Source organism: Colius striatus, chromosome Z (genome assembly GCF_028858725.1).
Source record: "Colius striatus isolate bColStr4 chromosome Z, bColStr4.1.hap1, whole genome shotgun sequence".
Classification (NCBI taxonomy): Eukaryota; Metazoa; Chordata; class Aves; order Coliiformes; family Coliidae; genus Colius; species Colius striatus.
The window spans coordinates 74,004,940-74,022,104 of NC_084790.1; the positions used below are offsets into that span (position 1 = coordinate 74,004,940).

Consider the following 17,165-nt stretch of genomic DNA (forward strand, 5'->3'; position numbering starts at 1 on the left):
TTCCAGCTTTTTTCTCATGGGTTAAGAAAATCCACATAAACTTTACCAGAATGCTCTGCCCAAACACCTTTATCTAGAAGAAATATTTTGAAAGTACTAGCTGTTCATTTAGGTTTTTAGAAGGCATAGATATGAATTGATGCTTACAATTTCATACGTATCGTATGATACCAGCTTTTGATGAATATTGATTCAGAAAAGCAAAAGAATAAAGATATCTGGAAAAAAAAAATCGTCATGGGAATGTGCATTTGAAACAGATTGGTAGCAAAAAAGAGTCTTTAAATATGTCATTGAATGTTGGCAGCCTTCAGTGTCCTTACATCTAGAGAAAACTACTGACACTTTGTAATATAAACAACAATATGATGGAAAATCCCAAGTTTTCATAAGTGCTCGCTACTGTTTCCTGCCTGTCTATCCCCTATGTCTTCCCTGTTGTTCTTGTAGATATACCTTTTTTCACCTAAATAAAAGTGATCTTGAAATTCATTATATTAATTGATATGGTCTGAACAAGGGCCTTATAAACATGTAAATCAGAAAAACATAAGTTAAGACTGCAACCAAATAAAATGAGCTGTCAGGCATACACCATAAAAACTTGTAAGAAACTTTAGTACTCATTGCAAAAGAAAATGTACCAATTGGTTCAGGATGTGGGTAAAAGTAAGTATATATTGTAGTCAAAATTTCCCAACAAGTCAGAGACAGGTTATTTGAAAAGACTGAATATATAGGAAGAACTTTTTATTAAAAAAAAAAAAAACAAACATCACCAATGCAATTTGGAAAAAAATGTATGATACATTTTAACAGGGAAATATTCATCCTCCATTCCTCACTTGTGAAATAACATTAATGTATTTTAAGGTTGAAGAAAACTGAAAACTTTTAAGGCACCCTGAAAAATAATTACATTAATTCTAACAGAAGATTAACAAAAATGTCAGCCACTTCTAAGAATTTTCACAAACACTGCAACCTTAAAATGGATCACTCAAACCAATAAATCTTGTTAGAAAGCTTTCACACAGAATTATTAAAATTAAGCCTATCAGGTTTTGTAACAGATACAGTATTTCATTTTACTTGCAAGCTTTACAGCTTTACAAGTTGGTTACTTTCTTTTACATTTTCAGACATAGTAACATTTTCAAATTCCAATTAGCTAAGAGTGATTGCATTGCAATTAACATGTTAGTCCTACAAACTCAAGAGAAAAATATATTCAATGTTATAAACAAGAATGAAATTATAACAAGTGTTAAAATTGCAGTAGTTCTTCAATGCTGCTAACAAAATGTAGTCAGATATTTCATACAGAACCTCAGACAATGAAAAGAAACTGTGTGTTAAAATCTGATATCACAAACTAGTAAGAGAACAAAATGGCAAACATAGCAAAATGTTTATTATGAAAAATCAAGGTGCATTATCTTCCCTTATGTCTTATTAGTTTCATGTACCTTGTATTCTCCATAATCTTTTTCATCTAACAGATTCCTTTTATTCATCTCTACAAGTTCTTCTGGGCTTGGTTCATTTGGCAAAGGTTGAACTGAGGCTTTTTCATATATTGGTTTTCCATTAAAAAAAAATTCCTTCCAATCAAGAATCAGTTTTAAAGGAACTCTTCTGCAGTGGGCAAAAAAAAAAGCAACCCAAACCAATCAAATAAATTCCAAAACAAAAAGTACAAACATTAGAGATTTGAGATTACTGGACTCAAATTTACAGGAATCACAATCACAAAACAAGCACGTGCTAAACTACATCCACTTTTAATGCCTTCTATACTTAATCTAGATTTTTATAAATGCGTCGTTACTTATATGAGAGGTATAAACATTTTTAGGCTTCAGTATTTTTACAGATGTGTGATCACACAGCATTTGGCTGGCAGAGCTGTGAGTAACAGTTTTTATAGCCATTTTTCCCTGCTCCAAAATATTCCTCCCTTTTGTGGGGTAAAGCCTGCTTCCACCAGAAATTTATAGAATTTTTTCCTGGAAGCTAAAATTAATGTAGAATTATATGAGTAATTACTTTTTTATTTTAAAAAGAAAAAATATTCCTTTTTAAATAAAGATGACAAATTGCATATAGTAGAGAGCTAAATGCAAACAGGATGCTGACATATGTCACATGAGAATTATGTGGCTGCTAAATAAACAATATAGATACCTTAAATTTAACAAATAATCAAAGTGAAAGTTTCTACTATTTCTTAAGATTATATCAATTTTGTCTTTTTTTTTTTTAAGTAGTGATTGAAGGTAGTTGAATGTTACAACTTTAAATAAACTCTCTATGTACTGTTCAAAATTAATTGAGTACCTACTGTATGCATCCTGCACAATGAAGTGGACACAAGGATAGATAAAGTATACCCATACTAGCAGTAAATGCAGATACAACCTTGATAATCCATACTTTGAAATGATAATTCAGTTATCTCTATGTATTGTACACTACTCAGTACAAGCAAATGTAACACTAGTTTACAAGCAGTACAAGTAGTGGATCTTGGTTTCCTAAGGATTCAAGTTAGCTGAGTTTCTGAAATCATGCTAAGGCTTTAGCATTACTTGACCCTATATTACATATTATTAAATCCTCATATGAAAGTAATAACATGGTTTTCCCACACAAACTAATTAGAGTTCTCCTGAAAGGTATCTTAGAATCTACATAAGATGTTATGGTGCTTAAAATAGTCTGAGTAACAAAACCTAACAGCTACCTAACAGCTACCATACTCACTTGTTTGTCAGTAGACGATATTCTCCTATTTTTGTTGACAAATCAATGATTTGATCAATCACTTCCCAACATAAAGAATAATGCTTTTTATAACGTGTCTGAGCTCTTTCAATGGCAATTTTCTCATGACGTTCTCTTTCTTTGTTAATTTGTTCTTCATAATCAATTTTTTCTTGTTTTGCAAGAGCCTAGAATTATTTTTTAAGAGTAAATTTGAGATTGCAAAGAAAACAAAAATACAGAAGTGCACTTGCTCATTTAAGTCAAGAAATGAAAACAGCTAGATTATCACTAAAGCTGGGTGGTCAGCGAGTAGATTAACATATAAATAAAAAATATTTATTCATTCCATAAATTGCAGTTTGATTGTTTTCTAAATGTTCAAATACAATGAACTAAAGGAGAAATATATTACTTCTTTTATGAAAAACAGATCAAGAATCTAATCAATGTTTAGGAGTCAGGGAAACATTAAGTTATTCTGTCTCATTTTCCTAAGGAATTAACTATGCAGAGGCATTGGTAAAGGCTTAGTTCCACTGAAATATTCATTCAGAATATGTGTCAAGTAATTTAACTGAAAGATGCTGATCTGCAAATAATTTTATATTATTGACACTGATCAATCATTGAGAAAAAATTTTGGGTCATGGTAGAAAATAATCAGTAGTTCCTGTTCCTGTGTATTGTTTTTGGCTGAAAGCATACTTAAAGAGACATTGTCATCAATAGCTACAGCTGTTGATTACACAGGATTCCAGCTGTGTTGGAGGACTTGGAGCTGTTAATCATTTTGGCAGGAGCAAAATAAAATTCCTATCACCACATTACGGTCTACATTGTGGCAGTTTGCCACGGGATTATGAGTCCTTTTAATTTATTATCAGCTCCAAGGTAGAATTGAAAGAATGAATGAATCTACATTAATTACATTAATTACAATTACATTAAATGAATCTCATGAATTAAACTCCTCCAGCATTTGTCAAAAATGTTAACAGATTACATCTCAAGGAAATGAAAAACATGATTGTTGAAATAAGATCTCGTAATTGTCTTGTCATTTTGCTTCTGCAAGACTACGCCTTTTAAACTTAGCATACAGAGATGTTTTCCCACAAAGCTAAAATTCGTTTGGAAGAAAAGATCCAAATTAGCCTTTAATTTGTTCACTTTTATCCCTTATTAACTTAGCTGTAACTTTGAACCTAGCTAAAAGAATATATTAATCATAAATTACCCTAGATCTGTCCCTAGAAAAGTCCTAAATTCTAACAGTCGACAAGTTCCATTTTATAATAGGGAGGTAACAGCAACAGTCCTGCAGCAATTCAGAGAGCAAATAATCTTTTACCGCTTCTCTATCAAGAGCTTCCTGAAACTCCTTCAGCCTTCTTTCTTCATATTGTTTTTCCCTGAAAATTCTGGTTTGCCTTAATACTTCCTTTTCATGTCGAATATGCATGAGTTGAACAGTAATCCTCCGCTCCTGCTGAGACTGTCTCATCAGTCTGTAAACAAGTTGCTCCTCCCTGTAAGCCTCCTAAAAGATAAAAAATAATAGTATTAAGCCCTCTTCATACTGTCATAGACAACTCATCATTGTCTCGTATGAGAATATGAATGGAGTCACAATAGCAATTACCTGTTCAATTGTTACATAAATCTGAAGCAACATACATGTCTATTTTGTAAGAAACGTAGAACTACAGAAGTGAATTCTGAATGCATCTTAACTGAGATGCTCAGTAAAAATATGTTTGTTCAGATTAATTCAATTTTAACTTTGATATTTCCTGTGTGCAAAGAAATGGCATTTTATTTCAAATAATTGTTTCTATATGTGACGATATGTCCTTTCCTCAAATCAGTAACCTATCCCAGCTGTTCATCAGTCCTCATTCTCAGCCACACTCCAATAGATCCTTGATCAGTCTATTCTTCTACAGGTTTGACCTTTTTCCTTCTTTCTTGGGATTTAGTAATCACCTCCTCTATTCAAGAGATTGAGAATATGAGGAAGCATTCAGAACAAAGGAAAATACAAGACTTCTAGGTAACAGTTTCAGTGTTCCCACTGATTTGGGACTGTAAGAAAATAATTCTGAACCATTCTTTAAAGCATGGTGCGCAGACACCTTGAATCTCACCTAAAACTTTGTCTCACTACTTTCACAGTCTGAGTTCTAAGCAAAAGCATCAGCTTGCCTTTCAAGCTAAGCAGAATTTTAGAGGACATTGCTGATTCCCTCAATGCTTGTGTCAGATACATCAAAACAGCTATAAAATGTATTCAAATTTAAGGAACTAAATTGAGAACTGATTTGAAGATTTCAAAATAATTTTCCTAAGAATGAAGGAACAAGTAAAGTCAGTTAATAATAGTATGAAAACCAATCCAAAATAAAGTAATACTTCCACATTGTCTTTTAATCTGGTGGATTTTCCATTAGATGTCTGTGACTGAGAGAGCAGAACATATTACATAAATTCAACTATAAATAAAAAGCTAACTTTTTTCTATAATATAATATTTATGAAAGAACTCTACAAAGACATCTAGATCTGTGATACACAATGCACAATGCAACTAGGACATCTGTAATAGATTTCTAACATAAAGCTGCAAAACACGACTATTTTAATTGCAATAATAAGAACAACAATTTTCTGATTAATTTAGATCCTTAATGTTGACATTACGGAGAAGTTAGTATTTTTCAAATTCTTTTGATATTTTTAAGTTCCTTTCTCTTTAGGATTGTTGGGAATAAAGTCAATTCCATTAAATGCTGGTGACTTGACAAGATTAAGTTGATACAAAAGTCCCTCAAGATTTTTCTTCTTCTAGCCAAAAAGTGAGCTTTGCAATTCCCTTTCCTAGCACTGAATCTCACGACATTGCATGATAGGTCTAATGCCAAAGACGTGGTCACCTCAAACTTTAATCTCAGAGTCCTTCACCTGCATACAGTACTGTCCCTCTAAAAGTCATATCACAAAATGAGGATCAATTTTGAATGTGCTTTGGTTTGTGTTCTATTTGTAGAGTACTGTTTTTATACTATTTTTCTGTTCACAGAATTATTACCATGAATGCAACTGCAATGGAAAACAAGGCAATTAGTTACAACTTTATATGCACATTTTGTTTTCATATTCATGCTATCTGTCATTTGATATAGTTCAGGTGACAAAATTTTCCCATAGCACTGCCTACTGAAGTTAATCTATTTGTCTCTTACATTCATGAAGTCTAGGCAATAAAAGGAGACATCATGCCTTTTGATGCCTCAGTTCTATCCACCACTTCTTGGACTTAGTATTTCACTAAGATTTCAAAGAAGAGGAAAAGATGCACAAACTTTGCTTCCTAATGCAAGTAAACATTCTTCATTGCCTTCCTTAGTTGCAACTGCTTATCCTCAGCCATGGATTAGCACAGCAATAAATATTCCACCAGAGAAAAATGGAACTGTAAATTTGAATTCAGAGGAATTTGAAGGAGCTACTCCAACAGAGTGGCTATTTGTCATACTCAAACCATCAACTGTACAGTGCAAATAGTTGAAGCAGCAAGAGATCAAAGCCTCTCATCTAGATGAATGCACTCTTTACAAAGGAAATGGGAAAAAACTCTTTTAGAAAACATCAGAGCAGCCAAAAGAGACCTTTTCTTTGTTAACTGAAGGGTAGACAACACTCTAAGTGATCAAATATTTTTACATGATGAGTGGAGCTAAATAGAGTCAGCAGGAAATTTCTGAGAAAAAAGAATGTATAAAAAGGTAATTAACTGAGAGCTTATAAAGTAGGATTCAGAACACAAAACTCATAACTTCAAAAAAAGTGCTTATTGGATAGGTGAATGAAGCTTTGGAAGCTATCCTTCATACAAGCTGGAATGGACCAAGTATGAAAACCAAAGGTCAAAAAATTTTGAAACTACTGGGCATGCTATGAGACAAAATAAGAACAGCAGTACAATTTTTTGACCTAACATTTTACATCAGCCTCAGAGGACTGTGAAGTGTCCGAAGAAATTATAAATATTGTAGATGGGACATCCTAGTAATTATTTGAAAATTACTACTGAGGAAGCATACCACAAACTTGTTTTCGGTTTACCTACTTGAGACAACAGTGGCATCCAGTGGCCAAATATTAATACCTTTATGTTTCATGTTGTTTATATATAATTGCTATATCACATTTTTCTATTCTGCCCTTTTGCATAGTGATACAATTTATGACTAAAATTTAGAGCTTAGCATAGATAAATCTATTTGGTAGACAAGCAAAAATCTACTAACAATTCATTTCCTCTCCCATTTTCATCTTCTTATTGCTGACAATGTCTTCCTTATAACTTTTTCAATTAGGAGAGAGAAAATCTGAAGAGCATATTTAAAACCATGAGTACTTAGAACAAATATTTTCTTGAAATGGTGGAGACTAAAGATTCAGTTAGAATGAAGCCATGTTATTGTCAAACACTTTCAGCTCCTGCTCATGAAAATCTAACTTGCATCATCCTGTGCTCCACATGCAGGACAGTCATATGATCGTACTTTTTCTCCCAGGCTCCAACTTGCAGCATAGAATCATGGAATCATAGAATGGTAGTGGTTGGAAGGGACCTTTACAGATCATCTAGTCCAGCCCCCATGCCAAAACTCAAAAATTTTAACAAGATTCTTTTAATAAAGAGGTTTATACATATGGATATGAGACACACTAAAGCACACTGAAGGGATTAAATTCATATGATTTAAATGAACCTGTGCTAAGTTTGATCCACAATAGGTAAAAAACTCAACCTAATGTTTACAAAAAGCTACCATTTCAGACTGAAAATCCTTTTGTTACATGTCTAATGGAGGTAAAAAATAATTTTCAACTATTTAATATATTTATTTATTTTTTAAAGAAAATATCTCAGTTTGCTTCACACTTAACTCAAGTAACATCTAATTTCTGAAACCTCACAGAGTTCCAACCAGACCTCTTCCTCTGCTAATTCAGAAGCAAAAAACCACTGAATAGATTCTCTGATCTGGTCAGACTATTGTTTCAGTAAACTCTCATTTGTCTTTCCTTCTAATTCCTGTAGTTGCTGACTTCTATTATTCCTATATCAAAGCTGATTTTTCTCCCTTGGAAGTTAAAAATACTATTATTATTTTTGCCTTGCTTTGGAGCCTCACTAGAGCCAGCCTTACTGGCAGCACATTGCAACAATTTTTACACTTCTATCTGATAAGGCTTGTCCTAAAACTGCAGGTGGACTGGCCTTATATATATAAGTTAACATATGTATATTTAAATATATATTTTTATATATAAATATATATATATACAATTTCATACTTTTCAGAGATGCTATGCATCTAAAGTGCTATTATTATGCAACAGCAGTAGAGGTAGGCTCATCTATGCTGGCTTCAACACATGATCTAAGCTAAGGACTCACAGTCCAAGACTAAGACAAAATGTAACCAGAAATCTGTAAAGTTACAAGGTTCTGCTTTGATACAGCATTATGAAAGAGATCATAGAATCATAGAATGGAAGGAGTTGGAAGGGACCTACAGATTGTCTAGTCCAATCCTCCTCCTAAGGCAAGTCCATCTAGATCAAGTTGCCCAGGAATATGTCCAGGCGGGTCCTGAAGACCTCCAAGGAAAGAGACTCCAAACCTTCCCTGGGCAGCCTGTGCCAGGGCTCCCTCACCTGAATGGTAAATAAGTTTTTCCTTATGTTTAAATGGAACTTTTTGTGTTCCAGCTTCATCCCATTACCCTTTGTCCTGTTGCTAGATACCATTGAAAAAAAAGATGTCCCAACCTCCTGACACCCACCATTTAGGTATTTGTAACTATTAATGAGATCCTTCCCTCAGCCTCTTTTTTAGACTGAACAGCTCCAGTTCCCACAGCTTTTCCTCCTCAGGAAAATGTTCCAGTCCCCTCAGCATCTTGGTGGTCCTGTGTTGGACTCTCTCCAGCAGTTCTCTGTCCCTCTTGATCTGAGGAGCTGATCAGAACTGGACACAGGACTCCAGATGAGGCCTCACCAAGGCAGAGTAAAGAGGGAGAAGAATCTCCCTTGAGCTGCTGGCCACATTCTTGATGCATCTCAGGATGCCAATTGGCCTTCTTGGCCATGAGGGCACATTGCTGGCTCATATTTAGTTTATTATCAACCAGGACTCTCTCAGCAGAGCTGCTCTCCAGCAGGTCAAACCCCAGACTGTACTGGTGCATGGGGTTGTTCCTTCCCAGATGCAGGACTCTGCACTTGCCCTTGTTGAACCTCATGAGGTTCCCCTCTGCCCAACTCTCAAGCCGGTCGAGATCCCAATGAATGGCAGCACAGCTTCTGGGGAATCAGCCAGTCCTCCCAGTTTGGTGTCATCAGCCAAATTGCTGAGGGTACACTCTGTCCCCTCATCCAGGTCATTGACGAAGATGTTGAATAAGACTGACCCCAGAACCGATCCCTGCGGAATTCCACTGGCCACAGGCCTCCAACTCGATTCTGTGCCATTGATCACCACCCTCTGGGTTCTGTCACTCAGACAGTTCTTGATCCACCTCACTATCCACTCATCCAAGCCACACTGCCAGAGCTTTCTGTTGAGGATTTTATAGAAGACAGTGTCAAAAGCCTTGCTGAAGATTATCTGTCAAGTCAGTAATCTAATAGCTGCTCTTTGAATGAAGAGTATCTGAGGAGGAATCTGAAAACCTTATGCTTGATGGGACAGGATTCTCACACAAAAGACAGACATCCTCCAGAGACATCTTGTATTCCAGTATCAGAATAAAAAATGAAAGCTCTGATCTGCATGGTGTTTTGATCCTTCATATCTAGCATAACCATTTCAGAATTCAACCAGTCTGTATCAATAATTTTAGACTACACACTTGCAAATACAGGTTTACAAGCAAGAAATGACATGTTTCTTGTTTCTTAATAAGTATTCTCTTCAGAATCTATATACATTTTGACAATTTAAAGTTCAGCTTTGGGATGGGGTGGGAATAAAAGGCGGGTCTTCAATTGATTATTAAAAATCTTAGCTCTGCTGTCTTCATAAAGGTGGTGAACAAAATGGACAACCATAAAAGTTACTGTCAGAGATAACTGTATACACTTCCCTTTATTGTCTCTAAATTTTATTTAGCGCTCCAAAAAGACTGTTCTCTTATATTTATAAGCAAATCTTTAGATTACTAATTATGCATGGGCTCTACACATCAGCACTCATTTTCTCACCTCTTCGGCTTCATGTGCTATTAACTGGTCCATTAGCATTTTTTGTCTTCTCTTTTTTCGTTGTTCTCCTGCAAATGCATCTTTCTCTAAGCGTTTTCGAATGTTCCTTTTATATTTATCATCTGAATAAGTATCTAACAGGTCAGTTGCTGTCATTGCTGTAGTTTCTAGAGTTGTTTCTTGCAACTTCGGTGTTTGCAATGATTCTTGTATATCACTGATTGAAAAGATTAAAAAGTAAAAGATCACAGATTTTATATGAATTGCAAATGTTAGATGTGTTTTCATGCAGATCCCTGTATAGATAAGGCTAAGGAGTAAGGTTACTTTTCCCTGTTTGAAATGTGTTATTGTGTATGTACATCCACAACCATTCATGCCTTTCTGAAAGTCTAACTGACTTTAATGACTGAAATGAACAAAAAAGAGATGCACTTTGTGTCCTTTGTTGCTGCACATATGGCAAAAAGGAGAATGAAGTCTGAGCTATCCTCACTACAACTAAAGGTGAAGAAAAATGGTAATGGAGCTGGAATATTTGAAGTGCTAGTGAGACAATCACTAAATAAACAAACTATTACATTTTCCTTCAGTAACTGTCTACATAGAAAGTAGAAACTTGAGGTGGAACTTTGCCTAATCTTAACAATCTAGTATCCAAATATTACCTGTCGGTGACTTCATTCTGTCCTGCTGAGGCATTTTCTGAAAGAGACTTCTCAAACTTTTGAATCTGTTTGTATGTGTCCTGAAGAAATAATACAAAATGCAACATTTCTTTTCTCTTCACAAATCATCATGATGAAGGTTAGACTAGATGCTAAATTCCATGTTAGCATAACAGAAATGTTTACACTGAAAATATTTTAAGCATCAGCTAAATCAAGAAAAAAGGAAAGGTCTTTCTACCTTTCATTTCCTTCCTCACTCCTACTTTCCTAGTGGTACCTGTGTCCACCAGACACAAACTACCAAGATTTTGCAGTTGTTCATTCTGCATGATAATTCTGATTTTGCATAGGACACTACCAGTTTACAGAATTCCCACCACTTGGGGATTTGAAAGAAGATATTCTGGGCTATGATCTGGTAGATTTAGTAGCTTGAATTTACTCCTGATAGTTAATCAAGCAACTATGATTTGTCATGGCAATATTTGCACTTTGGATGACAATACAATCCACAAACTGTAAGATCCAAGTACCCTTCATCAGCAGACCGTAAAGAATTTTCTTTGAATTGCTGCAGTGCCATCATCTTTTGATCTAAGACTATTGTAAATTTCATCTGTTACCAACATCATGCACAAATGAGAAGCAAAAATGAATGCTTTTATTTGACATATTCAACTCAGTAGACTAGAAGCTAAAATACTGTCAGCAATTAATACCTACTTATGGTATTTATTCAGTAACAATTTTCATCAAAACAACTTTTTAATAAGTAACAAATGCATAATAATAATATTAATAGAACAATGTTCATTGGCTGAGACTACTGTTTCATTTTAACAATTGTATCAGCAGATTTCGGTTGGTGCAACTGTATTTGTAACCCTAAATACTCCCAGAATAATATAATATATATTAATAATAATATATAATTAACATTAAAATAATATAGATGATAGTTACCTCTGCTTCTCTTTTCTTCTTTAAGAGGTTTTTTGCTTCAATAGCTTTTATAGTGTGGCTTGGTGGTGGCTTTGGAATCTGTATAGTGGCTGCATTAATCCTGGCCATTATTTCATTTTGTCTTCTTCTTCCTATGCGACGCTGAATATCCAACATAATGTGTTCAGATACTTGAATTGAAACAAAATATGTGGCCCTAACAGACTACCCATACATCTACGAAGTAAATGTAATTAAGCTATAAGGGAGAAAAGACGAGCTTACCAGGCTGCAGGCTTGAGCAAATGGCCTTTTTTCTTTCGTTTTTTTTAAGTGGATCTCTAAAATGCCATGAAAGCAAAAAATTCCTTCTCTTTTGTCCGCAACTAAAACCTGTCTTAAGGATATTCTTAGCCACTGTACTCATAAATAACCGCTTGTATATCAAGAAATAGCATTATGAAAAACACTTTAAATTGAAGTATCACTCTACACTCTAAGTAATTTGACAGTTTAGCAATATCCTTGCATATATTCTCAATATTTGAGGATTTTTGAGTACCATTATCAGAAAGTGGTACATCTATATATGCTATGTCTGCACTAACAAATAATGCAGTGTAATAGAAGCACATGTGTAAAGAGAATTAGTTTGTGCTCAGTGCCTAACAAGCATTGCAGGGCTTGCATTAAATTGTAGCTCTGTTATGGTACCTGTTTCAGGTCAGCATTCAGCACAGAAATTGACACTATCATTTTTCTGGTACAGAAACTAAGAATAACATTAAGTAATATTACTGCTGAACAACGAGTCTCAGATGATAACAAACATTTAAATTACACTAGTTAAAAGTGTCTTACAGATACATGCAAGCAAAGATGGAACCAAGTGGAAAAAAAAGTTTCTTTACAAAGATTCAAAGATAGTGGAAAAGAAACAAGGAATATATCAAATAAAGTATTAACACATTTCCTTTTAAGCTTTTTTTCCCCTATTTTTTTTATTGCTAGTACTTCCTTTTCTAGATACACTCAAGAACTTTATTTTTGCTGTTTTTCATGCAGTGGCAATAGAGCAACTAAGTAAGACTTTCATCCTTTAATTAATCAGATGAAATGCATCTCAAACTAGTCCACTGAATTTTAATTGTGGTTCAAAGCCCTTGGATAGCTGGCCAGTTCCTCTAAATAAGCTTTAGGCTGTACTTTGGATGAGTATTCCTGTATGTTAAGAAATTACTTCCTCTTTTTTTACTTCTTCAAAATAGCTACACAGAACTACAAGACATTCTGATCCAGTGTCTCCTATAGGTTTCCTCCCCTGTGTGTTTTTCCGGCTTTTGAACTTCATATTTTCTTTATAAAGGAAGAATGTCACACGTTTCTTTTACAATAACACCTTAAACAATTGTAGCAGTGAAATTTATGGCTTCTCTTCAAATCTATAAATATTTTCCATCCGTGACAACATGTAAATATTCTCAATTTAACTGATTTTTACTACTGAAGAGTCTTATAACAATATATTTTCTTTATATCTACACATTGATGATTGCTATGCATGCTCCGCTACTCCATTGCTGTATAAATATGACAGTGTAGCACAGAATTAATGAGCATTTATGCTGGCTTTCAGTAACTCATTATGCACGTGGCCTTAAGAAAGTATCTCTTCAGAAGTCTATAAAAAGTATGTAGCTACCTTTTCAGTTTCTTGGGCTCTTTGTTCCTCTCGGAGCTTTTGAACTTTCTGCTGTTCTGTCATATGTTTATGAGCTATTTTACATTCTATTGCCTTAGATTTTATTTCAAAACGCTCTGAAATCTGCTGTAGCTGCAAATCAGCCTGACGTGGTGTTAAAGTTTTCAAATGCTAAAATTAAACATCACGCAATGAAGAGTCAGAAATCATAAGAAACATATTTAAATATGATAATTTTGCAACAGCGACTTAAAATTGTGTTTTCCTGTGCAATATACATAGTAAAATGTCTAAACATGGTCTAATTTTTTTTTTTTTTAAAAACAACACTAGCTTTATAGAAAAGGACAGATTTAAACTTGAACAACGCCAAACGTTGTTTAGTTTCGAGGGGGCTGACAGGCAAAGTCACTTCTCTCTACAGTTTTCTGTGAGGATGGGGAGAGGAGAAGCTGATCTCTTCCCTGGAACCCAGTGGTAGGATGCATGGGAATGAGTAAAAGCTGCACCAAAACAGTCGTAGAGTGGACATTGGAAAGCACTTCTTTATTGAGCAGGTTGTCAAATACTGAAAAGGCTTCCTATAGAGGTCAAGCCTGTGTGTTTAAGGGGCATTTTGGGAATGCCCTTAATAACATGCTTTCCGTTTTGGTCAGGCCTGAAGCGGTCAGGCAGTTGGAGTAGATAACCATTGTAGGTCCCTTCCAACTGAAACTATTCTATTTGCACTGAAATATATATAATTCAGTTTAAACATAAGTAAAAAAGAAACCCTGAAAATACTGAAAGAGTGATAAATAATTTTCCCAGACAGATGGTGAAGTCTCCATCTTTGAAGATACTCAGCACTTAACTGAACAAGGTCCTGAGCAACCTGCTCTAGTTGACTTTGCTTATTGGGGATAGATTAAGTGACTTTCAGAGGCCTCTTCCTACCTCAACTATTCTATGATTCAAATGCTATTCTGAACATATCTATTGATAGGAACTACTCTCAGTTGCTTCATCTTCTTAAAGCTATCCCTCTATAGATGAAGGGAAGTTTTGACTGTTCAGTACTACCCAGAAAGTTGGTAAAGTTTCTGCTTATAGATTATATTTCAGGAAATGTGAAAGAAAAAAAATATGGCATTTGACTCAGATGAATTTGATTCACAATACATAACTCCTTAAAGATTCTTTATCCTCATAAAAAAATTACGGTCTGCATATGTTGAATATTACTGTTGAAGACAGAAGAACATTCTTAACAGAATCTACTACATTAATACTGACTTCCTCTTAGATACTGTTTTTCCCCTTTGTTTTTTTCTCTATGTATTACTCAGCACACAGTTATTGCAGGCTAGAGTGTAGTATAAATATATGGAGAGACATGCAACAGAAGGAACCAAATCAGTGTGGCACAAAGCCTAACACAGTTATAAAAAAGAGTCCTGGAGGGAAAATTAGTCTCAGTTAATACCTAGACTGCAGCAAGGTTTACAATTTGTACTGATCAAATGAGTAAAAGGGCACCTGCTGAACAACTATTAGCCTTTGTTGCTATATGCATTTTAAGTCTGGAAAAATCTTAAAAACAGCAGCTAACACAGAATGAGCCAAAACAAAGGAACACAAAACACAGATGATCAATATCCTCAGGAGTCGCCGACAAACTGTGTAATCCTTCTATGTTTTAAAAATACCAATGGTCTGCTTCTTTTACAAACAAGGATTGAGTTTTTAATAAGAATCTTTAAAAAGTAGGGAGGGGAAGTAAGCAACATGCTTGAGATGTACATGTAAATATGCTACCTTTTTCCCTACACATTTATACAAAATAGGTATAGTTACCTCTTGATATGAAACACTTTCAACAGTCTGAAGGTTTGCAGTTGCTGCTGGTCTCATTGCTTCCATGGCTATTCCAGTGAGCTTTGCCTTTCTCTTTTTTTCTAAAGCAATATACAATTCATATAAAAGCCTTCTTGAGGCCCCATGCTGCTCTGTCATGATGTCTTGGGCCACATTCTCATTAAACTGTACACCAAGAAGGTGAAGTGTGGTCTCCAGGCGAGAAAAATTGTTAAGTTTTGCACTTGAAAGCCTATATGATTAAAAACAACAACAAAAATCAGAACATAAGCTTCTTTTCAATTATAACTTACTACAATAAGTACACTCATGCTAATTATCTCATACCAAGAGAGGAGGGGAAAAAAGCCACAGAGGACTTCCTTGAAGTAACATGATATACACTTTGGTTTATAGCACAATACATACAACTTCATTGGTCTACTAGGTATAACTCTTGGGGGGATAAAAAAGAGAACACATTGGGTTATATAGCTCTTGATACATGCACACACAAAGTACATCTGACAGCAAAAGCTCACCCCCAACTGCAGCTTATTGTATATTATCCACAAAACATACAAAGAGAACAAAGTTTCTGTATTAACTGTAGCGATTCACTTGAGCACTAACCAGTAAAAAATATAGGAAATTATTTTAAAAATCTATATCATCTATTAACCATCACAACACTTGATCATATTTCTTCTCTAATAAAAAGAAATGGACACATGGGTTGTAGCAGTGTTGAAGACTATGGTCTCAATGTGCAATTTACATTCAAAACTAAAACAGTGGACTGCAAATTAATATTCTTTTCTTGATATGTGGATTCTCTGCTGAAAGCCCTCAAGATCAATAGATTTACAGGTCAAAACCCAGTACCACTAAATCATCACTGCGTCACAATTAACACATTAAATTTCATTAATCAAACATAATTTCAACCTGAATCAGAGTATCATGCTTTCTACACTCCTTTACCACTTGAGTTCACAATAACTTCTTTACATGAACTAATAAGTTTTTGAGACCAGCCAAGCTACAGTGTAATTCTAAGAAAAAGCATCAAATTTTAATTGAATACTGTCTGGTAACAGTTTTCACCATAACTCTAGATTAAGCAGTCCAGGAACTCATTATTCTCACTATAGTAGTCCATGCCTTATTTCTTACACAATCACATATAACACCAGTTAACAACTATTGAACATTTTCCTGCCATTAAGTCAAGGTTAAAGTGAGCCCTATAGTCAGAAATCACCTCATATACTTTGAGAAGTTTTGCTGAAATCACCTCTGATTGTTTTGTAACCAGATCAGATGGAATTTCTTAACTTTACTTCATAATACTATAATTTTCTAAACCCTATTTACAGATCATTGTAAGAGTTCAGGGAAAAAGGCACTATTTTACATTTCAAATATGGACTGTAAAACCAGGAAAAAGTCTAAAGTAGTATTTGTTTTTAAAAAAGTAGTACAATTTTCTTAATTTTTATTCCCTCTCTTATATGCCCAAAAGTTGTGCAACATAAGGAACTAAAGTTTAGTAGACCTTGACTAGTTAGTCACAACAATCAGATTACAGTTGCCTATCATAAAAAAGAAATCTGCTTTTCTCCGACCACCACCCCAACAGGTATGATCTCGCCTTTGGCTGTGTTGAAGTTTATTAAAGTGATGCCAGTTTTCCAAATGACCTATGAATAATGCACTTTAATAGCATGCTTCAAATTTTAAAAGTATTACTTTATAGATATTAAAGTACAGGTTCTTGGAGGATTCTTGGACCATATTATGACTATTACACAATAATGATTGATTTCCCATGCAGAAAAGATTGCCTCAATTCTCAATAGTTGTCAAAAGATCAAGGTCAGTAATCAGAAAATAAAATAATGAAGAAAGATTAAAGCATCAAACTATCTTTAAAAAGTCATACTGTGGTAAAGAACATTGCATAC

The 17,165-nt window shown here is 34.5% G+C and overlaps 1 protein-coding gene across 1 annotated transcript in view; it reads right to left on the minus strand.

Annotated features, from left to right (window-relative positions):
* The window catches only part of SPEF2 (sperm flagellar 2), an 86,293-nt gene that overhangs the window by 61,873 nt on the left and 7,255 nt on the right, over positions 1 to 17,165 (minus strand). Inside the window, exons 3-10 of the mRNA XM_062018836.1 lie at positions 15,199 to 15,451; positions 13,363 to 13,533; positions 11,682 to 11,822; positions 10,716 to 10,795; positions 10,048 to 10,264; positions 4,121 to 4,309; positions 2,767 to 2,954; positions 1,470 to 1,638 (exon numbers count right to left, since the gene is read on the minus strand). Coding sequence (XP_061874820.1) covers positions 1,470 to 1,638; positions 2,767 to 2,954; positions 4,121 to 4,309; positions 10,048 to 10,264; positions 10,716 to 10,795; positions 11,682 to 11,822; positions 13,363 to 13,533; positions 15,199 to 15,451 — 1,408 coding nt within the window. The remainder of the gene's footprint in view (positions 1 to 1,469; positions 1,639 to 2,766; positions 2,955 to 4,120; positions 4,310 to 10,047; positions 10,265 to 10,715; positions 10,796 to 11,681; positions 11,823 to 13,362; positions 13,534 to 15,198; positions 15,452 to 17,165) is intronic.